Genomic DNA, 22,797 nt, shown 5'->3' on the forward strand with positions numbered 1-22,797 from the left:
CCCTATAGCAACGCTATGGTTGTTATAGCGATTGCTACGCCGCTGCATACCCCCTCCCTCCCCCGTCAGCTTCAGCCTATGACAGCAGATCACCCCAGAGCCTACCAGGGGGACAGCCAATTGGCGTGGAGCGGTCGGCAGGTAGTTAAACTATTTCCCAACCGCTGCTATTCATATCCATGCCTCTGAAAACACCATTTAACAACCAGGGGTGTAGATATGCGTAATTTGTTTATTTATCTTTCCAATCGTGATCACAGGTGCACTCCTGTTCATCACCGTCACCTTCCTGCCGTCCATGATCAGTGAATGGGAACATGTGTTCCAAAAGCTATCACAGCACCTGTAATTAATGAAGCCGGCATCAGCAAGATGCCAGTATTCATTCGGAAAGTGAAAGTAAAGAACATATACACACAACGTCACATAAAAAAGAAAAGTGAAATAATAAGAAAAAGAAAATTACATAAATAGTACCTTAGGGACTTTTTATATATGTATGTCATGAGGGTATTGTAATGAGATAGACTCTTTACAGTCTATGATTACAGGTATATTACTGTTATTTTGGCAAATAACTAAATAATAAAAACATTAAATGGAAAAAATGCACTTTTATTTCCAAATAAAATATTATCGCCATACATTGTACTTAGAACTTAATTGAAATGTTATAATAACTGGAACAAATAGGCAAAAACAATGAGTGGGTTTTAACTGCAGTAGCGCTTTTTATGTTGAAACTATAATGGCTGAAAACTGAGAAATAATGACTTTTTTCTTTTTATTTGCTGTAAAACGTATATAAAATAAAATGGTTCTTAAAAAGTACAGGCCCTAGAAAGCCTAATTTGTGGCAAAACCCCCAAATATATAGATCATTTTGGTGTGATAAGTAGCGATAAAGTTATTGGTGAATGATTGGGAGGAGGGTGGTGTGATGTGAAAATTGCTCTGGTTTTTAATGGGAAAAATCGGTGGTGGGGAAGTGGTTAAAGTTGGTGTACATTCGATTTTGTTTATCTAATCCCTACTAACTAACTCAAAGGAGGGTGTAGCATACGCAAATAAAAAAAATTGCCTAAAAATAATTAGTGACCCAAATATATATGTAAACACCCTTTTTCTAAAATAGGTCCCTATATGTCCCCTAATTTTTTTTTTACCTATTCTGTGTGCCTGTGCCAAACTATGTGCCAAACTGTGCAATGCCAACAGGACTGTACTCAGCGCTGGAACGAGGGTAACAGGAGAGGAACGGGAAGGCTCTATAGGACCCAGAGCCTTCCCCCTCCTTAGGTAAGTATATGATTTTTATTGTAAAAATGATTCAGGTAGGTTTACTTTAATAAAACCTATTTGAAACTAAAAACTATTTGAAACTATATGAAGCTTTTCATCATGCTGCAATGTAAAAAGTAACAAAAAGTATGGGAAAAAGGGCTGTCAAATTTATTCTGAGTATTTTCTTGCTAATGGATTAAAAAGCATTTTATAGATAAAGTGTAAAAATATTACCTAGGAGAAAACTCATGAGAAAAAGTTCCTTAACCTTCTCTTTTGTTTGCTTTATTAACCAGGTTATCCGGAGGAGACCTATCCCATCTTTGACCCCTCTGACTGCAAAAGAAAACGTGACACCATCCTGATAGACAGCTCCATCCTGACACAGCCCACGGCAGAGGAGATCGCTGAGCAGATGGGTTTCGGGGAAGAGGATGAACATTTGTACACAGAGAACGCAGAGGAGATCAGAGACAGCTGTGATATTGAACAAGGTCTTCTTAGTGACCCTGCCTACCATGCTATGGCCCAGCCAGAAGATGATGGTGACGTTGAGGCCTGGTGTGACAGCGACGACGAGGAGGATCCAGCAATTTTGGCAGAAAATGCTGGATTTGGCACAGACAGCGGCAGTGAAGAAGACCTGTGCATGGAGAATTCCACCGCAGAGTGCACCAGGGTTGATGGAACGCCAGGCGCAACCAATGCTCATGTTCAGGACGATGCTGGCACTTTGAGAAAAAGAGGAAAAAAGGGATCAGAGTATTAAATGTGCTCTAAGAGTAAATATTTCCTGCAGTTTACTGCCATCAAGGAGGTGCCATGTGACAGGAAGCTGATTCTTCCATGATGTGAAATCTGGCGGGAAACTTGTGCACTGGTGCTGGAGATGTGGCGAATCTGGCGATGCTTACATGTGCGTTATCCAAGAGAGACTGAGAAACAGTTAAAGACAATTATATTATCGGCCCTTACCTCTCTTGTGTATTCCTTCAACTGCTACTAAAACATTTGCAATTCATGTGTAAGAAAACAACGGCTCAAAGAATATAAAAATGACCTCCTGTAGAGGTGAAATAGATACTGTAAGTTCTAACCACTGAACAACACTGATAAAGCAACACGTAGAGTTTCAAAGGGTTCTATAGCACATCCATAATGACCACAGAAAATACTAATTACCACAAAAATAGTAAAAATAAAATAATATTTTGCAGTCAATGAAATGTGTTCAACCAAACACTGTAATGATAAAACTATTTTTTTAATTGGCTCTTTCAAAATGGTTATCAAAAAGCAGCCATTGAAACAGGACCTCATGTTGTGTATAATTGTACAGTATATAATTACTAATCCTCAGTACGTTAAATGTAAAATTAGTATGCTTTTCAAAAATGAAGAAACGGTAACTGAAGGTCTTACTTTAAAAATAATATCCAAGCCGGCTTCTGTGTGTCTGTATGTGCTTCCCTCCCGCACATGCCCCTCCTGCTATGCCCCGCTCTGATTGGGTGTGGTACTGTCTCCGTCCGCCCCGCATATGCCCACTTCTATCTACCCAACCCTACTGTCATTGGCCACGCCACTGATTGAATGGCGCATGCATGCTGGTGGTTGGCCCTCACATGATGCATCGAGATGCTACGCGCACACCTGCTGTGTACGCAGCCAAATGCGGGCAACCAGCTAGTACACTAATAATTGTGAGCAAAGCAGTCTACTCTTCAGGGAGACAGTAGATACCATTCGTGACATCCACCCAAGTCTATGTTACTTTAAAGGCGCTAACACATGCCAGACTTTTTCAAACTACGGGTTGTCAGACCTGCCCGCTAGGCGGTCATTCTGACGACAGTTGCACGTGAGTACAGGCTGTCGTCAGACTGATTTTGACTGATCCACCGATCTGAGGACAGCCTGTACTCATGTGCAACTGTCATCAGAACGGCCGCCTCACGGGCGGGTCTGCCGACCCGTAGTTTGAAAAAGTCCGGCGTGTGTATGCGCCTTAAAGCACTGTCCTGATAGGATAATGGATACTATCACAGAGCATCTGTGTTTTATTATTAAACTGGGAGATGGGCGGCACACAATTATTTTACTGGAGATGCCTAAATTCTTATACCTCTGTATTTATGTGCCAATTATACAGCATTTTTTGTGGTTGTCATCAGGGATATTGAGCCCCACCAAAATCCCACTCATGCTTTTTCTGCAGCATTTAATTTGCAATTCAGCCAATCCAATGTAATTACTGAAATGTCATTATCTGTCATACACACACTGGCCCATATGCAATTCATTATTTCAATTTAGTTTTCTCCAAGTTGCTATTTTCACACCTCGTCAGTAGAATGCCTTCTAAACCCCCAGCAAGCAAGACTTTATGCAACATAATTTTAATAGTACTTTTTCTACTTCTTTTGGTATGTTTTCAATTGTGAAAGGCTGCAAAGTTATTTTAAAAAGAAAATGAAAAAATATCACCTAGTAGAAAACTAAGGAGAAAAGGTGAAATGCATATGGGCCACTGGCTCTTATTCAATTAACTTTTTCTCCAAATTTTTCTACTGGGAGTTAATTTTTCATCTTCTGTTTAAAGAGACTCCGTAACAAAAATTGCATCCTGTTTTTTATCATCCTACAAGTTCCAAAAGCTATTCTAATGTGTTCTGGCTTACTGCAGCACGTTCTACTATCACAGTCTCTGTAATAAATCAATGTATCTTTCCCCTGTCAGACTTGTCAGCCTGTGTCTGGAAGGCTGCCAAGTTCTTCAGTGTTGTGGTTCTGCTATGCACTCCCCCCTCAGGGGGGAAAGAAACACACAAATGATCTCTTGAGATTCAAAAGGAATGCTGTATACAGCCTGCTTGTGTATGGATGTATTTTCTATGTGTGGACATACTGTACATCAACCTACTTCCTGTTTTGGTGGCCATTTTGTTTGTTTATAAACAAACTTTTAAAAACTGTTTTTAACCACTTTTAATGCGGCTGGGAGCGGCGAAATTGTGACAGAGGGGAATAGGAGATGTCCCCTAACGCACTGGTATGTTTACTTTTGTGCGATTTTAACAATACAGATTCTCTTTAAAGCAACTTTTCAGCACTCTGCAATTAAAAATTACAAAATTACAAAAGTACTGTGGAATTATTCTAAGTATTGTTTGCTTGCTGGTTGCTTAAAGGATACCATAGCAATAACCATGTGTGTGTGTGTGTGTGTGTGTCGGGGGGAGGTGCACATAGGCTTACCGCAACTCCCGTGGCCCGGCTCCTGCCTCCGTTCATCTGTAAGCGGCTATGTTGCAAAACAGTGGTCAGCGAGGTCATTAGAAGGCGCAGTTTGTCTGCGGGAGAAAGCACGCCCTCCCATGGGTAGATGTAGCTGTCGCACAGTCACCAGGTGCCCAAGCGCACATACTGCGGATGCACACATAGTATGTCCGGGTCAGAGGGCACACGCATCGGCTACGTCTTCCCACGGAAGTGCTCACATACTCCAGAACATACTGCGCCTACGCCGACCCCACCAACCACTGCTATGGAACCTAGATGAACGGAGACAGATGCCAGGTTCATGGGAGGTGTGGCAGCCTATGCGCACCTCTACACACACACACACACACACACACGCACGCACGCACGCACGCACACACACACACACGCACAACCACACACACACACACACACACACACACACACACACACACACACACACAACCACACACACACGCACACACACACGCACAACCACACACACACACACACACACACACACACGCACACACACAACCACACAGTACACACACACACACACACACACACACACACACACACACACACAGTACACACACACACACACACACACACACACACACACACACACACACACACACACACACACACACACAGTGCCAATTACCAAATCCATTAAGAGCTAAGGTATCCTTTAAAAGGTATTTTATGAATAAGGTGTGAAAATATAACCTACAGTACAAATCTGAATTGAATAAGGGCTAAAATTACACTTGCATTGTAAGTGGCTCTTCTGTATTGTTGTCGGTGATGTTTAAAAAGCTGACTCATATGCTAATTATTCCCTTGGCTGAGGCAGTTGTTATCGGCCACCTTAGTCAGGCATGTGTATGGGCCTTTAACCAGCAGCTATGGTAATAATTGACATACTTTTCCCTCCATGGGAAAACTACTGTACTGTAATTTGCATAATGTTCTACTACACTAAAAGGCAACAGAGGGGGGACCTTAGACCTGAGAGCACAGGATGATAATGTCATTCATGTGTAGAAAAGAGGTGGGGCAGTGGGTGGAGTCTACAAAATTAGCCAAAAAGCATTAGGATTTTATCATTTATTTATCATTTACACTATTTTTGGCAGGCACATGCTCCATATTATCACATAAGTGTTTGCAGAGCCATTTTTAGGCATAGGCAAGGTAGACAAATGCCTGCAGTGCCACTCACTGGAAGGGGCACTAAAGAACCATGCCAAGAACACTGCTGCTTATGGAATTATAGTTTACAGGTGTTAATTTCATAGCTGAACTATGCTCTGAACAACGGGCAAACATTTCAAAGGGATTGCTATAAAAGCTAGTCCAGTCATTACCTAAAACAACAACTCTGCCTAGCAGAAGAATGGTGATCTGAATACAATAACAGTGAGGCAGTTGCTGTTAATAAGAAAGTTGGCTGGTGGGTTAAACAGATCTGTGTAATGTTCTGCAAGCATGCACTGTTCATAGCAGAATATATAAGGCTTAGGTGCCCATTAGTCTTCTAAACAAATAATGTAATAGTGAATGACAGTGGATGTCTTTGCTAGGGCAGCTCTGTGGCTTGACGCCCTGGGTGTTTGAACGCTCATTAGCTGTATTTTTGCTCTGCAATGCTTTTAGTCTTTAGATGCCACACTCATCCCTTGAAATGTTTCATAATACATTGGATACGCCTGCTATTAAATCACTCATAGGTTTATATATATATGCGTGGAGCGTGTGATTATTCATTATATCTTATGACAATGTCCAATAATCTTTAAAGAAAGTTCACATTTGTCACCTTTTTTGCAACAATTCCTCTTAAAAGGAACCCAGGGTGAGAGACGTATGGAGGCTGTCATATTTATGTCATTTTAAACAATACCAGTGCCTGGCAGTCCTGCTAATCTCTCTTTGGCTGCATTATTGTCTGGATCACACCTGAAACAAGCATGAAGCTAATCTAGTCAGACCTCAGTCAGAGCATCTGATCTGCATGCTTGTTCAGGGTCTATGGCTAAAAGTATTGGAGGGAAGTGGATCAGCAGGACAGACAGGGAATGTGCATGGTTTAAAAATAAATGTCATCCTCCATGTGTCTCTCACCTCGGGTTCCCTTTAAAGGGAACCAGAGACGAAGCACCCTCATGTATTTTACCATATATATCAGTGGGAACGTTAGAGAAAAGACCTACCATGCTTTCTGTTTCATTCTGCACTGCACGGCTTGCTTCTATCAGCCCTGATAAAATCCCTGACTGAGCATTCAGTCTGGCTTTGCTCAGGAATATTTATAGCTCAGTCTGTGTTCTCTCATGTCTTTTCAAGTCCAAGCCTGCCCCCTGCTGGCTCTGCTCAGGAATCATTATAGCTGAGTCATTATAGCAAAGCCAGACTGATGCTGAGCTAGGGATTTTATCAGGGCTGATAAGAAACAAGCTGTGCAGTGCAGAATGAAACAGAAAGCATGGTTGGTGTTTTCTCTAATGTTCCCACTGATCTATATGGTAAATCACCTCAGGGTGCTTCGTCTCTGGTTCACTTTAAGCAAAAGTCTTTGTGACTTCTTGTAATTGGGTCTGCATGGTGACCTGGGAATTGGGTACCAATGTTATGTTTAGTAGCCACTGCTAACATTAGCCTTTGTTTTGCTGGCATCATGTTTCACTGATGTGGTGTAATTTTCTGATCCTAAATAACCTGATGAAGCTGGGGAATGCCGCAGCAAAATGCTTTGTGACTTCTCTATAAACAATAAACCCATTCTATACTAATACCAGCCCCCATTGTTCAGTGGCTCATTAGTATTTACACATTTAGATCCTTGGTATACAAGTGGAAGCGCAGTGGCAGGAATCTCTTTTCTGAACTGAAGAATGCCGGCAGATACATCCTACACCGCCCATCTCCTGTGATCGCTTGAGCATGGCCCCCGGATCTGAAGAGGGACACACTCACTAACTGGCGGTTTCTTCCTCCAAACAGCCCAGGAAGGAATACCAGGTGAGACCTGTCCACCCGCCTAGAGGCTACTTTACGTATACACTGTGAGTGATTTCTCTTTTGTCACCTTCTCGATCCTGAATAGAGGACGCCTCAGCTTCCTGTAATCTAGTGGGGTCGGCTGGATAGTGTACTGGTAAGGCTGTTGCTTTTGATGCAGGGTTTGAGCCTTTGACCAGGATTCAAATCCTGGCTCAAGCCAGTACGTAAAAAAGCAAGGAATCTTTGGGCAAGGCTCCCAAATGATCCTGGTCACTCATTGTGTGCATCCTAAGTGGCTGCAGCCCTAAAGCACTTTGAGTCGGCCAGGAAAAAAGTGCAATATAAATGTTCTGTGTCTTGTCTTGTCTAGTGTTGGGAAATTAGGAATTCCCAGCATGCTCTATTATTTGGGCATGATTTACAGAATTAAAGCATTAAATTATCAGTATCTTAACATAAGTAAAACAGAAATGCATTCTGACCAATTGATACATGATATAAGAATAACAGAGTGTGATATGTACCATATGGCTATAATGATTAATGAACTATAAACACACTAAGCAGAACAACAGAGGGAAAGAGGCGCCCAGGGTTGATAAAACTAGGATACAAACAATATAAAATCAATAATATAGAGGTGGCTTACCTCTCAATTCGACCCGATCAGTGAAAGTAAACAATTACTTGGCAACGCATTTCGTGGGAGCCAACCCACTTCATCAGGCCAATAAAAGTGCTGAAGTTTAAAAGCCTCATAGCGCCTCCGAGCTGAGCTGTTTTTAAACCTAGTTTTTCCACCCTGGGCGCCTCTACCCCTTTGCTGTGCTAGTCATACCTCCCCTTCTCTTAGAAAGGGGGGGGGGGGAATTTTGGGCCTGTTGTGGGTCAACCACTTGCAGGCCGTAATTCTTGTTTCAAAAGTGCAACGGTCCTAGATCCAGCCAGACCTGGAGGCACCCAAGTGAAGATGGGCTAAAGTTCTCCACCTGGTTCATGTGGTTGGTTGCCCCTTTATGCAACCCACCCTTGTGAGTATATTTCCTTTCTTCACCTCTCCTCTCCACAAAATTAGTGACATACTGCGCTCCCGTTGTCTCTGTGTTTTTTCTAAGGTGGTCATCACCACCCAACCTCTTGTCCACACTATGCAGACAGTATACACATGACATCCATAATTACTGCTCACATTTGTTTTGCTATTGACGTGAAGCAGACTTTGATTAGGCAGTGTTGCCCCAAAAGAAGTCAGTGTTCCTAATTTAGGGCTATGATCATTACCACATGTCTCAGGGTGGTGCCACTAGCACCACTAGTGCAGAAAGATGTGCTCCATGGATGCGAGTAGTGTAATCGCATCCCCCCCCCCACTGCTTCCTATTACTGAGGCTGGAAGCACACTAGGCAGTGCAGGAAACCATATATTTCCTGCATTGTGCAGTTTTTAATTTTTCGGTGCATTTGTGGTTTACATTTTTTCTAAATTTTCCCTTTATCCGTGGAGAAAAATACAGTATCATATTTGCAAAAGAAAAAAAAAACATGCATGTAAAAACGCAGTCCTTTTTGTCTCCATTGACATACATTAGGTGTGTTTAATAAGCATTTTTCTAAATCATGCAGCAAGTTGTATGTTTTGAAAAACGCACACTGTAAGGGCTGGTTTCCACTCGGCTGTTTCCGATTTGACCGCGGCTCCCATTCTGCTGTGCAGCTACAGCCCAAATCGCTAAGCTGTGCCATGCATGGCTTATTCAAAGCTATAGGCAAGACCGGTTCTAGACTTTTTACTGCCTGAGGCAAACGTGTAAGGATGCGCCCCCCCTTCTTGATATGGAATGATCACACAGCATAGAACAATTTACTCTGCTTCAAGTAATGATCTCAGATAACATGCTGCAGCTCAACATAATAGCACACTGGCTGGCTGTGAGTCTGTGACAAACTAACTGCTCACCCTCAGCCACTCCATTCCTCCTCAGTCAGGACAGCAGTGCCACCTCCTCCCTTTTGCTGTGCAAGTCAAATGAAACACTGCTGCTCTCCTGCCTTCCACCTCCTCACTCACTGCCAGCCTTCTCACACAGCACAACAAGCTGCTTTTCCCCAATGATGACCTCTTCACCTCACTCTCTCGCTTCTCCTCTTACTCTGGCTGCATGCTGTAAGTGTAAACACAGTACAAACATGCTGCCCCTGTAATCTCTGCTCCTGATGCAATTGTTTCACCTTGCTTCATGAGAAAACTATAGGGCCATAGGGATTCGGGTGCTTTCTGCATCAATCCGCCACTAGGGTGGGGAATGCCATGGCATCAGACCACTGCATGCATTTTATTTATTTAGTAGTGGACCTAAGCCTGTTTAAAAACGGGCTAGGTCTGTCACTGCGCATGCGCCCACCGCACATGCACATTTCCGCCACGCCCGCCTCGCGTGTGCACGACGCGCCTGCCCGTACCGCGCACGCCTGCCTGCCGGCCCTTCCGCCCACCTGACTATGTTGGGTTTTAAACAGGATCTGAACTCAGAACCTCCTCTCTCTTCTAAAAGATAAGCAACAGCATAATAACCTTAAAAGATAGACCTTTCTTTGTTAAAGCCCACAGAACTCCTGCAATAAATCTGCAGTGTGTCTACTTCCTGCTTTCATGTAAGGAGACAAAGGGTTAACATCCTGCGTTTGCTGCCGAGATTCCTGTGCTGGTGCAGCTGAGAGATCTAAGTACAATTGTGATTACTTGCAGCTGAGGGGGAATTAGACAGGCTCTTCACTTTAAAAACAAACAGGGTGGATGAATCTGTCTTTTCATTGTGTCCTGTGCATGAGTTCAGGTCTACTTTAAAGAAAAATCACATTTTACAGTGCAGCTTAATTCTCTACCCACCAGCGCCACCTTGTGTTGTATGTATATTCTTTGTTACTAATTTTTGTGCTCGCATAGGAAATGAAATAAATACACTGACTTCAGTTCCACTTTTGAGGGTGGTAATAACATGACAACATGGAGCTCTGATGAATAACTAAAAATAGTAATATATTTATATTACTAATTAAAAAACAAATACAGGGTGCCCTTCATAGTGTAAACCATACAAAAAAAGGCAATTGTGCTACTGGGCACTTACTAAAATCCAGTGGCTTCTATCTCTGGCAATGATAACTGTAGCCCAGTTATGATATGCAAGACTATCAGTTATATTCTTATTCTTTACTGTAAAAATCAATCCTGACTATCTCTTACTTCCCATACTTGAGCCAAAGTACTAATATTGATCTACACAGCATCACACTAGGTGCTGGCATGGGTGGGTTCGATAGATGTGGACAGGTGGGGAGGACAGCGGGAGCCGGCAGTGGCAGTGTCTGGATGGGATGGAGCTCTCAGCTATACTAAGTATAGCTAGGGCAAAAGCATCTTTAAAATCCCATCCAGGCCTCCCCATTGGTCTATTAACAGACCAAACAAGAATCTGGAGGATTCCGCCACGGCTCCAAACCTCCTCCTGGGCACTGGAGGTGGGGAAGAGCTCCTTGTCTATGGATTTAACATGGGCTCTGGGGAGAGGGGGAGACTTAGCTGCCATTTCCACAAAGAGTTAAAATTAAATAAAATTCAACAATGAGAAAAGTCTAAATTAACTCTAAGTTAACTATAAATATTTCTCTTTAATAAATGTTCCATGCCAATACCCTCGAAAATGTTCCACCTCAATATCCTCAGATACCTTGATTGAAGCTCTCCGCCGGCTACGCACACGATGTTCCCCTGCACAGCTCTCAGCTGTTCTTAGTATAGCTGAGAGCCTGTCCCTGACACTGCCGCCTCTGGCTCCAGGTGTTCTCCCCTCACCCCACAGCTATCCTGCCCATTGGTATATTAAAAGACCAATGGGAATCTGGAAAAAACATTTTCCCACACTCGGAACAAGATGGGATATCTGTGCGAAACATTTTCCCACACTGGGAACAAGATGTGATTTCTGTACACAACTGATTTCTGTGCAAAACATTTTCCCACACTCGGAACAAGAAGGGATTTCAGTACAAAATATTTTCCTACACTGGGAACAAGTTGGGATATCTGTGCAAAACATTTTCCCATACTGGGAACAAGAAGGGATTTCTGTGCAAAACATTTTCACACACTCGGAACAAGATGGGATATCTGTGCAAAACATTTTCCCACACTGGGAACAAGATGGGGTATTTGTGCAAAATATTTTCCCCACACAGGGAACAAGATGGGATTTCTGTGCAAAATATTTTCCCACACTCGGAACAAGATGGGATTTCTGTACAAAATATTTTCCCACACTGGGAACAAGATGGGATAACTGTGCAAAAGATTTTCCCACACTGGGAACAAGATGGGATATTTGTGCAAAATATTTTCCCCACACAGGGAACAAGATGGGATTTCTGTGCAAAATATTTTCCCACACTCGGAACAAGATGGGATATCTGTGCGAAACATTTTCCCACACTGGGAACAAGATGTGATTTCTGTGCAAAACTGATTTCTGTGCTAAACATTTTCCCACACTCGGAACAAGAAGGGATTTCAGTACAAAACATTTTCCTACACTCGGAACAAGATGGGATATCTGTGCAAAACATTTTCCCACACTGGGAACAAGATGGGGTATTTGTGCAAAATATTTTCCCCACACAGGGAACAAGATGGGATTTCTGTGCAAAATATTTTCCCACACTCGGAACAAGATGGGATTTCTGTACAAAATATTTTCCCACACTGGGAACAAGATGGGATATCTGTGCAAAACATTTTCCCATACTGGGAACAAGAAGGGATTTCTGTGCAAAACATTTTCCCATACTGGGAACAAGAAGGGATTTCTGTGCAAAATATTTTCCCACACTCAGAACAAGAAGGGATTTCTGTGCAAAACATTTTACCACACTCAGAACAAGTTGGGACATCTGTGCAAAACATTTTCACACACTGGGAACAAGATGGGATTTCTGTGCAAAATATTTTCCCACACTCAGAACAAGAAGGGATTTCTGTGCAAAATATTTTCCCACACTCAGAACAAGAAGGGATTTCTGTGCAAAACATTTTACCACACTCAGAACAAGTTGGGACATCTGTGCAAAACATTTTCCCATACTGGGAACAAGATGGGATTTCTGTGCAAAACATTTTCCCACACTCGGGACAAGAAGGGATTTCTGTGCAAAACATTTTCCCACATTGGGAACAAGAAGGGATTTCTGTGCAAAATATTTCCCACACTCTGAAAAAATTGTGACTTCAGTGCAAAATATTTTCCCACACTCGGAACAAGATGGGAGCTCTGTGCAAAACATTTTCCCACTCTTGAAACAAGTTGGGACATCTGTGAAAACATTTTCCCACACTCAGAACAAGAAGGGGTTTCTGTGCAAAACATTTTCCCACACTCGGAACAAGATGGGATATCTGTTTAAAACATTTTCCCACACTGGGAACAAGAAGGGATTTCTGTGCAAAATATTTTCCCACATTCGGAACAAGATGGGAGCTCTGTGCAAAACATTTTCCCACACTCAGAACATAAATAGGGATTCTCACCAGGTCACCAGTATAAGATCTCTCATGCATGACAAGATGTGATTTCTGTACAAAACATATCCTCTCAATATCCAACGAACGACTGAGAGGGACACACGTGTCCATCCCTGCCTATACAGAACTGTATGCCAATTTCATTCCCAGCCCTGGACTTGCAATACTAAGTATAGTAAGCCTCAGTGCAATGACATTTTGAATTCTGCTGTAGAATGTCATTTTGCATACTTTAAAAAAAATTCTTTGAAGTATTGAAAATCAATTTTCTCAAAAACTACAAGGTCTTTTTGAAACAATGCTATCCTCTTTTTCCCACAGTTCTCCTTAACATACTATGCAAATTGGGTAATTCTAGCTTTGCTAATAACCGCTAGCTATTCACATCTCCAGAAACAAAAAATGTATTTTGCTCAAATGCTTTTAAAAAATGTTTTTATAAACATTTGGCCCTTGATTTTCCATGCCACTGTCTAGGTTTTGGTTCACTTTAAAGGCAATGGGGCTCACCGCGAACGTTTGGTTGTATATTTAATGAAAAACAAAATCAGAAGTGGTTGATAATCTACTGGATCACATAACAAGTGCAAGTAACATATTCCAAAAGAAAACCTCTTGTGCTCAGAACTTCAGAAGTGACAATGGAGGTGAACTTACTGGACACAGAGTACAGAGTTATCTGAAACAGCTCTGTATAGAACATCAGACAACAGTCCCATACACACCAGAACAGAATGGGGTAGCCAAAAGGAAAAACAGAACACTGACAGAAATGATCAGATGTATGCTGACAGACTCTGGACTTTCTGAAAATGAAGGTGAAGCAGCAATGACAGCAAATTATCTATAAAACAGAATGTACTCTACAAGAACGCCATATGAACAGTGGAATGGGGAAAAACCAAGTATAAAGCAGTGGTGCTCAACAGAGCTCGAATATTCGAGTAGCTCGAATATTCAAGCTCTTTTTCAGCTATTCGAGCTCGGTATTCGAGCTCCGAATAGCTGGAGATATTCGAATGGGCTATTTGAGTGAACTCGAATAGCACATTCACTATTCGCGCTATTCGAGCTAACAGCGCTATTCGAGCTCGAATACCGAGCTCGAATAGCGTCATAGCCCAGATTGATGGCCTCAGAGCCAATCAGAGGGCTCCCAGGCCCTCTGACGGCAGCCAATCACTGAGGGGGACCCTGGCTAGCCCCTACCCTATAAAGAGCGGCCGCCATGTTCGGTTTTTCCGTCCTTGCCTGACTTTGTACAGAGAGAGATCTGCTCCTTTGTGCTTTGGCTTAGCAAGAGCTTTATTGTGGTCATTCACCTAGCGTTTTTGCTCACACACACCTCCTATATACACCTATATTGTTGTTAGTTAGATAGACATTGTATTTTAGTTAGTAGCTTGTGTGTTACTAGAGAGCCAGCTGCTGCAGGCAAGCTTACACAACTTTAGGCCTCAGGGCCTGCCTGTGTGGGCAGCTCAGCTGTTCTCTCCTGTCCTCTGTTAGTTTATTTCTTCTCATCTATACCAGTATTTCTGCTGTCCTTTACTAGCTACTGAGTGATTGTATTTTGTATTGTAGTTATATAACTGTACTAGGACTAACTAGGACACTCACTGTCACTGTTTGTTCATAGCTCCTGCGTGTGACCGTGTGTGTGTGCGTGCACTGTCTGTAGTGTACACACACTCTATTTCCTTCTGATTACTGATTAATTATTGTAATTTCTAGTTGTACTTCCTGACTGTTTCTACTTACTTACTGTACTAGGGACACTCACTCAGTCACTGTTCATAGGCTAGCTCCTGCGTGTGTGTGCGTGTGCGTGCACTCACTGTCTGTAGTGTACACACACTCTATTTCCTTGTGATTACTACTGATTATTGTAATTTCTAGTTGTACTTCCTGACTGTTACTACTTACTTACTGTACTAGGGACACTCACTCAGTCACTGTTCATAGGCTAGCTCCTGCGTGTGTGTGCGCGTGCACTGTCTGTAGTGTACACACACTCTATTTCCTTGTGATTACTACTGATTACTGAATCTGATTAAGTTGCAATTTCTAGTTGTACTTCCTGACTGTTACTACTTACTTACTGTACTAGGGACACTCACTCAGTCACTGTTCATAGGCTAGCTCCTGCGCGTGTGTGCGCGTGCACTGTCTGTAGTGTACACACACTCTATTTCCTTGTGATTACTACTGATTACTGAATCTGATTATTGTAATTTCTAGTTGTACTTCCTGACTGTTACTACTTACTTACTGTACTAGGGACACTCACTCAGTCACTGTTCATAGGCTAGCTCCTGCGCGTGTGTGCACGTGCGTGCACTCACTGTCTGTAGTGTACACACACTCTATTTCCTTGTGATTACAACTGATTATTGTAATTTCTAGTTGTACTTCCTGACTGTTACTACTTACTTACTGTACTAGGGACACTCACTCAGTCACTGTTCATAGGCTAGCTCCTGCGCGTGTGTGCGCGTGCGTGCACTCACTGTCTGTAGTGTACACACACTCTATTTCCTTGTGATTACTACTGATTATTGTAATTTCTAGTTAGTGTACTAGGGGACACACTCACTGTTCACTGTTCACACTTACTGATTACCGATTATTGTATTTTGTATTTGTACTGTACTAATCAGTTAGCGATCTAATCACTTAGTGATTAGTGTCACCTCACCCACCAACCCACTCCATTAAAGTACCCCACTTTTCACCCGCCCTTTTAAAAAACGTTTGTGTTTACGCCCAAAACATCTAAGATGTCTGGAAGTGGCAGCCAGCGCGGTTTGGGCAAGGGGAAGGGCAGCAAGGGAATCAGGAGGAGAGGGAGCAGCATTGTGGCAAGCCGCGGCTGCGCCACCATGCACAGTTCTGCAGCAGCAGCAGCGTCAGTGGCTAACATTCCTCCTATAGCCACTGGCCATGGACGCCTTGGGCGCCGCCCAGCAGGAGCATCTGCAACTCACGCTGCAGAAACACAGCAGCAGCAGCGTGTAGCACCTGCTCCGATTTTCCTCCAGCCGGGTCGGAAACGTCCCATTGAGGAAAAGGATGCAGACACTGTGGTGCAACTGATGACGGAGGATGAGCAGCCCGCCATCAGCTCTGCATCCGAGGCCTCCACCCTCACCACCACCACCACCCCTGTTCGCAGCAGCCGCCCAGCAGGGCCTGGGGAGGAGGCCAGTTCACCGTCACTCGCCGACCTGTCATTCAGCAGTCTTTTGACCCCAGGCATCATGAGTAAATTGTCTGCTGTTGTTGGCGATCTTGAGGAGGAGATGCTGATGGGCACTTTGGGGGAGGAGGGATTGGACAGCAAGACTGTGGCGACAGTCAAGCAGCCCATCCATGCATCAGGAGAGGAGTTTGGGGGGTCATCATCCCAGCAGGACATGTTTCAGGAGGGGGAGGATGATGATGACACGGTGACAGACAAAGACTGGGTGCCACCAGCTCCAGGGGATGTCGTCATCAGCAGCTCTGAGGAGGAGGAGGATGCGCTTGTGGGCCTTGCAAGGAGGCGCATCATTGCAAGCATTGGCAGCAGTAGGCAGGTCCCACAGCCTGCTGGTGTCTCAGGCTCAGCAGCAGCAGCAGCAGCATCTGCCAGTACCACCACCAGCTGCACCCAAGCCCCCGCCCCAACCACCACAGGGAGACAGGCAGCAGCAGCTCCAGGCCGTAGGGGGTTGTTTTTGTCACCAATCTGGCGGTTTTTCACCATGCCCACAGTGTACAGCAAGTACGCCACTTGCAACCACTGTCAGCGGAAGTTGAGCAGAGGTGCAGACCCCTTAAAGTTCAGCACCAGCTCGCTCATCAACCACCTTGCTGTGAAACATTTCCACCAGCATGAGGAGTTCCAGAGGCTGAAGGCATCTGGTGCTGGCAGTGGCACCACACCCATCACTGCACAGCCTTCAGCAGCAGCAGCAACCGCAGCCACCCGCCCTCCTGCTCCTCCAGCAGCACCAGCAGGAGTGCGGAAATGCACTGCTCCTCCCCCCTCTGCAACTCCTGCCGCCGACACTGAGGCCTGTTCTGGCAGCCAGTCCTCAGTGGCCTCCTCTGCTGTGTCTGCTGATTCCCGTGCCAGCAAAAGGCCACGCCAGAGCCTTTTGAGCGAGTCCTTCCAGGGGGTGGTTAGGGCTCTGCCTCCCAGCAGCCGTCGCGTGCGGCAGCTGAACGCCTTGCTGGCACGGGCCATGTGCTCCCAACTCCTGCCGTACACGCTCGTGCAGGAGGGGAGCGACATGCGTGCGTTGCTTGCTTGTGCAGCCCCAGACTGGCAGCTCCCCAGCAGACACTTCTTCGCCCGCAAGGCCATTCCTGCACTGCACCGCTTTGTGATGGCCAATGTGGAGCGAGGGCTGGAGCACGCGGTTGGTGAAAGGGTCCACGTCACCATGGACTCCTGGAGCAGCCGCTTCGGGACAGGCCGCTACCTGTCCTTCACTGTCCACTGGGTCAGCTTGGTGGAAGGGGGTGAGGATGGGAAAGCAGCAGCGGGCACAGCAGCAGCAGCAACACAGTGGGTGGTGCCACCCCGCAGGGTCAGGGGAACTGCAGCAGGTTCCTCCGATCCTCTGCCATCCTCCGGCACACCTGGCCAAACCCCCCGCCTCAGCAGCAGCGTGAAGGCCCGCCACTGCCAAGCGCTGCTGCACTTGGTCAGCCTTGGGAAGACCAAACTGACGGCAACCCATGTGTTGGCCAAACTCCAGGAGCAGGAGAGGATTTGGCTGACCCCCAGAGGCCTCAGAGTCGGAGAGGTGGTGGCCGACAATGGGGCCAATCTGGTTGCCGCAATAGACAGGGGAAACCTGACCCACATCCCCTGTCTTGCCCACGTGCTGAACCTGGTGGTGCAGAAGTTCTTGCGCACCTACCAGGGGATGGGCGAACTGCTGGAAACGGCAAAGAACGTTGTGCGTCACTTCCGGAGCTCGGCTGCAGCCTGTGCGAGCCTGGAAGACGTGCAAAAGGAGCTGGAGCTGCCACGCCATCGGCTGATCCTTGACGTTCCGACTCGCTGGAACTCCACCCTGGCGATGTTGGAGCGTCTGGTTGAACAGAAGCACGCTGTCAACCAGTACCTTGCCCTGGCCACTGTGTCCGCCGCTCAGAGAAGGGACAGGACCAGCAACATCCCGTCCATCGTCCCCGATGATGACTGGAGGCACATGCAGCAGGTGTGCTTAGTGCTGGCTCCCTTTCTGCAGGCCACTAACATGGTGAGCAGGGACCATGCTATGGTCTGCGAGTGGGTGCCCCTGGTTTGTCTGCTGAACAGGGCCCTCGATGCTTTGCTGGAACAGGGAGCGGCAGCCTTGGACCAGCAGGAGCGTCATGCAGCTGCACAGTCCACCTCTGAGGGGGAGGAGGACTTGGTGGAGGTCCCTGACCTTGCTGCTAATGAGGAGGATCAGCACAGTGCAGCTGAGTTGGTGCGGGGGTGGAGAGAGGATGAGGCTGAGGAGGGAGAGGAGGAGGATGAGGACAGCACTGCCGCCGATGTGCCAGCACACGTGGCCCGCCTCTTCCCAATGGCAGCGCACGTGCTGACGTGCCTGCGCAAGGACCCCAGGGTGATCCAGATGAAGCAGAGGGAGGACATCTGGATCAGCATGATGTTGGACCCACGCCTCAAGGGGAAGTTGAGCCAGTTTCTGCCGCCTGCAGGAGGAGACCCAGCGCAACAAATAAGGAGCTTGCAGCAGGCCCTTGTTGAGCGCTTGGAGGAAGCCTTCCCCCAGCCTTCCACCCTCACTGTCCAGCCAGCACAGAGGCAGCAGCAGGTGCCTGCATCCAGCAGCAAGCGCCCCACAGACCTGCTGTCTCTCAGCAACGAGCTCTACAGGACTGTAGAGGCTCCGGCAGCAGTGACTAGAGAGGAGGTGCATGCAGCAGCATCCTCCTCCGGTCACAGCCAGCGCCTGACCCGAATGGTGGCTGACTACATGGGGTCCTACAGCGGGCTTGACAGCGATGCCCCTGTTGATCCCATGGAGTATTGGGTCAAGCGCCTGGAGATCTGAAACGAGCTGGCACAGTACGCCCTGGAAGTGCTGTCCTGTCCCCCTTCCAGCGTGCTGTCCGAGCGCTGCTTCAGTGCAGCTGGTGGCGTGGTCACCGAGAAACGCTCACGTCTGTCTCACAAGTCTGTGGACAGACTGACGTTTCTCAAGATGAACCAGGCGTGGGTGAAAGGTGAGTTCCTGGCCCCTGTTGTCGGCGAGAGGGGGACATGAACTGAAGAACCATCGTTAATGTGCCTTACCACCCTTTACCACCTCCTGGATCCTGCTCACTAAGCCAGCCTGGTTCACTTTGACTATTACGTCGCCTGCAGCCACACATTTTACACCTACAGTGGGCTGCTGTGTACTGCCCTTCTGCTGTCTGTCTGTGTTTCCCACTGCCAGGGTACACAGATTTACCTTCTGCTGCCACTCTGCCACCAGCTATTACGTCAAACAATAGCTATATCTGTCTGTGTAATTTTCTATAAAAAACAAAACAAATAAACCAAAAAAAAAAAAAGGTTTAATTTTTCTGAGGTGCCCGGGTTGAAAACTGTGTTGTCCCAGTTGTGTATTGGACACGATGTGGGCTGCACGACCGCTGTCTGGGACCTCCTGCTGTGTTTATTTACAGCCCTGGTATCACCGCTAGGTACCAGGGCTATTATGTCACGCTGCCTGCCTGGCCTGCTGCCACACTCACACTACACCTTTATTCCTCCTGCTGCTGCTGCTGTCTGTCTGTGTTTCCCACTGCCAGGGTACACAGAATTTCCTTCTGCTACCACTCTGCCACCAGCTATTACGTCAAACAATAGTTGCTCACATTACTCCTCCATTCCTCCTGCTGCTGCTGCTGTCTGTCTGTGTTTCCCACTGCCAGGATACACAGAATTACCTTCTGCTGCCACTCTGCCACCAGCTATTACGTCAAACAATAGCTATATCAGTGGCGTAGCTACAAACCTCTGGGCCCCGATGCGGAATCTGGATGTGGGCCCCCCCCCCGGCAACAACAGCCCCCCCTCCCCCGGCAACACCCGACGGATGCACACACATATCAAAATCCCTATAGCCAGCTATAGGTACCCCCAGTATGGGTAGTCAGGCATAGGTAAGCCAGTATAGTTGCCCCCGGTATAGGTGAGATAGGCAGGCGCCGCCGGTATAAGTTAGATAGATAGGTGCCCCCAGTACAGGTTAGCTAGGTGGGTGCCTCTAATATAGGTAGCCAGAATAGTTGCCCCCAGCGTAGGTTAGATAGGTAGGTGCCCCCAGTATAGGTTAGTTAGGTAGGTGCCTCCAATATAGGTAGCCAGTTTAGTTGCCACCTGTATAGGCTAGCTAGGTGCCCCCAATACAGGTTAGATAAGTAAGTGCCCCCAGTATAGGTTAGATAGGTAGGTGCCCCCAGTATAAATTAGGTCGGTGCCCCCTAGTATAGGTTAGATTAGGTAGGTGCCCCCCATTATAGGTTAGATTAGGTAGCTGCCCCCCAGGATAGATTAGGTAGCTGCCCCCAGGATAGATTAGGTAGGTGCCCCCCAGTATAGGTTAGATGAGGTAGCTGCCCCCCAGGATAGATTAGGTAGCTTCCCCCCAGGATAGATTAGGTAGCTGCCCCCCAGGATAGATTAGGTAGCTGCCCCCAGGATAGATTAGGTAGCTGCCCCCAGGATAGATTAGGTAGCTGCCCCTCAGTATAGGTTAGATTAGGTAGCTGCCCCCCAGGATAGATTAGGTAGCTGCCCCCCAGGATAGATTAGGTAGCTGCCCCCCAGGATAGATTAGGTAGGTGCCCCCCAATATAGGTTAGATTAGGTAGGTGCCCCCCAGTATAGGTTAGATTAGGTAGCTGCCCCCCAGGATAGATTAGGTAGCTGCCCCCCAGGATAGATTAGGTAGCTGCCCCCCAGGATAGATTAGGTAGCTGCCCCCCAGGATTAGGTTAGAATAGGTAGGTGCCCCCCAGGATAGATTAGGTAGCTGCCCCCCAGGATAGATTAGGTAGCTGCCCCCCAGGATAGATTAGGTAGCTGCCCCCCAGGATAGATTAGGTAGCTGCCCCCCAGAATTAGGTTAGAATAGGTAGGTGCCCCCCAGGATAGATTAGGTAGCTGCCCCCCAGGATAGATTAGGTAGCTGTCCCCCAGGATTAGGTTAGATTAGGTAGCTGCCCCCCAGGATAGATTAGGTAGCTGCCCCCAGGATAGATTAGGTAGGTGCCCCCCAGTATAGGTTAGATTAGGTAGCTGCCCCCCAGAATAGATTAGGTAGCTGCCCCCCAGGATAGATTAGGTAGGTGCCCCCCAGTATAGGTTAGATTAGGTAGCTGCCCCCCAGGATTAGGTTAGATTAGGTAGCTGCCCCCCAGGATAGATTAGGTAGCTGCCCCCAGGATAGATTAGGTAGGTGCCCCCCAGTATAGGTTAGATTAGGTAGGTGCCCCCCAGGATAGATTAGGTAGCTGCCCCCCAAGATTAGGTTAGATTAGGTAGCTGCCCCCCAGGATAGATTAGGTAGCTGCCCCCCAGGATAGATTAGGTAGGTGCCCCCCAGGATAGATTAGGTAGGTGCCCCCCAGTATAGGTTAGACTAGGTAGGTGCCCCCCAGGATAGATTAGGTAGCTGCCCCCCAAGATTAGGTTAGATTAGGTAGCTGCCCCCCAGGATAGATTAGGTAGCTGCCCCCCAGGATAGATTAGGTAGGTGCCCCCCAGTATAGGTTAGATTAGGTAGGTGCCCCCCAGGATAGATTAGGTAGCTGCCCCCCAGGATAGATTAGGTAGCTGCCCCCCAGGATTAGGTTAGATTAGGTAGCTGCCCCCCAGGATAGATTAGGTAGCTGCCCCCCAGGATAGATTAGGTAGCTGCCCCCCAGTATAGGTTAGATTAGGTAGGTGCCCCCCAGGATAGATTAGGTAGGTGCCCCCCAGTATAGGTTAGGTAGCTGCCCCCCAGGATAGATTAGGTAGCTGCCCCCCAGTATAGGTTAGATTAGATTAGGTAGGTGCCCCCCAGGATAGATTAGGTAGCTGCCCCCCAGGATAGATTAGGTAGCTGCCCATAGGATAGGGCAGGTAGGTAGGTGCCCCGTCCCCATAATGGAGGGGGGGGGCGCAGCCGCGGGGAGGGCAGCCCGACCTCTCCCTCCCTTCCTCTCCCCGGGCCCCCCCCCCCCCCCCTCAGATGCAGAGTGAGCGGCTCACGGAAGCGCTGTAGGCAGAACTCCCCTCCGTCCCTGGTTCCAATCGCCGCTGATCTCCTCTCTGGCTGGCTCTGCATAGATGCTGTTACACACGCAGCTTCCTGTTTAGCCGGAAGCTGCGTGTGTAACAGCATCTATGCAGAGCCAGCCAGAGAGGAGATCAGCGGCGAGTGGAACGCAGGGAGGTGAGTTCTGCCTACAGCGCTTCCGTGAGCCGCTCACTCTGCATCTGAGGGGGGGCCCCGGGGAGAGAAAGGGAGGGAGAGGTCGGGCTGCCCTCCCCGCGGCTGCGGCTCCCTCCTACCAGCGAGCACGGGCGCATGGCCCTCCAAACGGAGATGGGCCCCCCGGGCCCCTCCCCCGCCTCCTCAGGAGCCGGGCCCGGTCGCCAAGGCGACTGCTGCAACCACGGGCCC

At 47.1% G+C, this 22,797-nt stretch overlaps 3 protein-coding genes across 3 annotated transcripts in view; 1 reads left to right on the top strand and 2 right to left on the bottom strand.

The window, feature by feature from the left end:
* The window catches only part of RIC3 (RIC3 acetylcholine receptor chaperone), a 35,605-nt gene extending 28,615 nt beyond the window's left edge, over positions 1 to 6,990 (top strand). The window contains exon 6 of the mRNA XM_068260127.1: positions 1,581 to 6,990. Coding sequence (XP_068116228.1) covers positions 1,581 to 2,053 — 473 coding nt within the window. The 3' untranslated portion in view covers positions 2,054 to 6,990. The remainder of the gene's footprint in view (positions 1 to 1,580) is intronic.
* Positions 6,991 to 11,613: 4,623 nt separating this feature from the next.
* Positions 11,614 to 12,498, bottom strand: LOC137537943 (gastrula zinc finger protein XlCGF66.1-like). Its single transcript, XM_068259871.1, has one exon. The coding sequence runs from the start codon at positions 12,496 to 12,498 to the stop codon at positions 11,614 to 11,616; it is 885 nt and encodes a 294-aa protein (XP_068115972.1).
* Positions 12,499 to 12,513: 15 nt separating this feature from the next.
* On the bottom strand, positions 12,514 to 13,237 carry LOC137537944 (zinc finger protein 569-like). Its single transcript, XM_068259872.1, has 2 exons — positions 12,980 to 13,237; positions 12,514 to 12,897 (listed from the first exon to the last, which is right to left on the bottom strand). The coding sequence occupies exons 1-2, from the start codon at positions 13,235 to 13,237 to the stop codon at positions 12,514 to 12,516; spliced, it is 642 nt and encodes a 213-aa protein (XP_068115973.1).
* Between the last annotated feature and the right edge of the window lie 9,560 nt (positions 13,238 to 22,797).

This window comes from Hyperolius riggenbachi, chromosome 11 (genome assembly GCF_040937935.1).
Source record: "Hyperolius riggenbachi isolate aHypRig1 chromosome 11, aHypRig1.pri, whole genome shotgun sequence".
Taxonomy (NCBI): domain Eukaryota; kingdom Metazoa; phylum Chordata; class Amphibia; order Anura; family Hyperoliidae; genus Hyperolius; species Hyperolius riggenbachi.

What these genes read in the sequence shown, in the direction of transcription:
- LOC137537943 (XM_068259871.1), bottom strand. Translation starts at nt 12,498, where the DNA reads ATGTCCCAACTTGTTCTGAGTGTGGTAAAATGTTTTGCACAGAAATCC.
- LOC137537944 (XM_068259872.1), bottom strand. Translation starts at nt 13,237, where the DNA reads ATGGACACGTGTGTCCCTCTCAGTCGTTCGTTGGATATTGAGAGGATA. An exon ending in TATCCCATCTTGTTCCGAGT is followed by an intron (nt 12,898 to 12,979) that starts GTGGGAAAATGT and finishes ACTTGTTTCAAG; the next exon opens with AGTGGGAAAATGTTTTGCAC.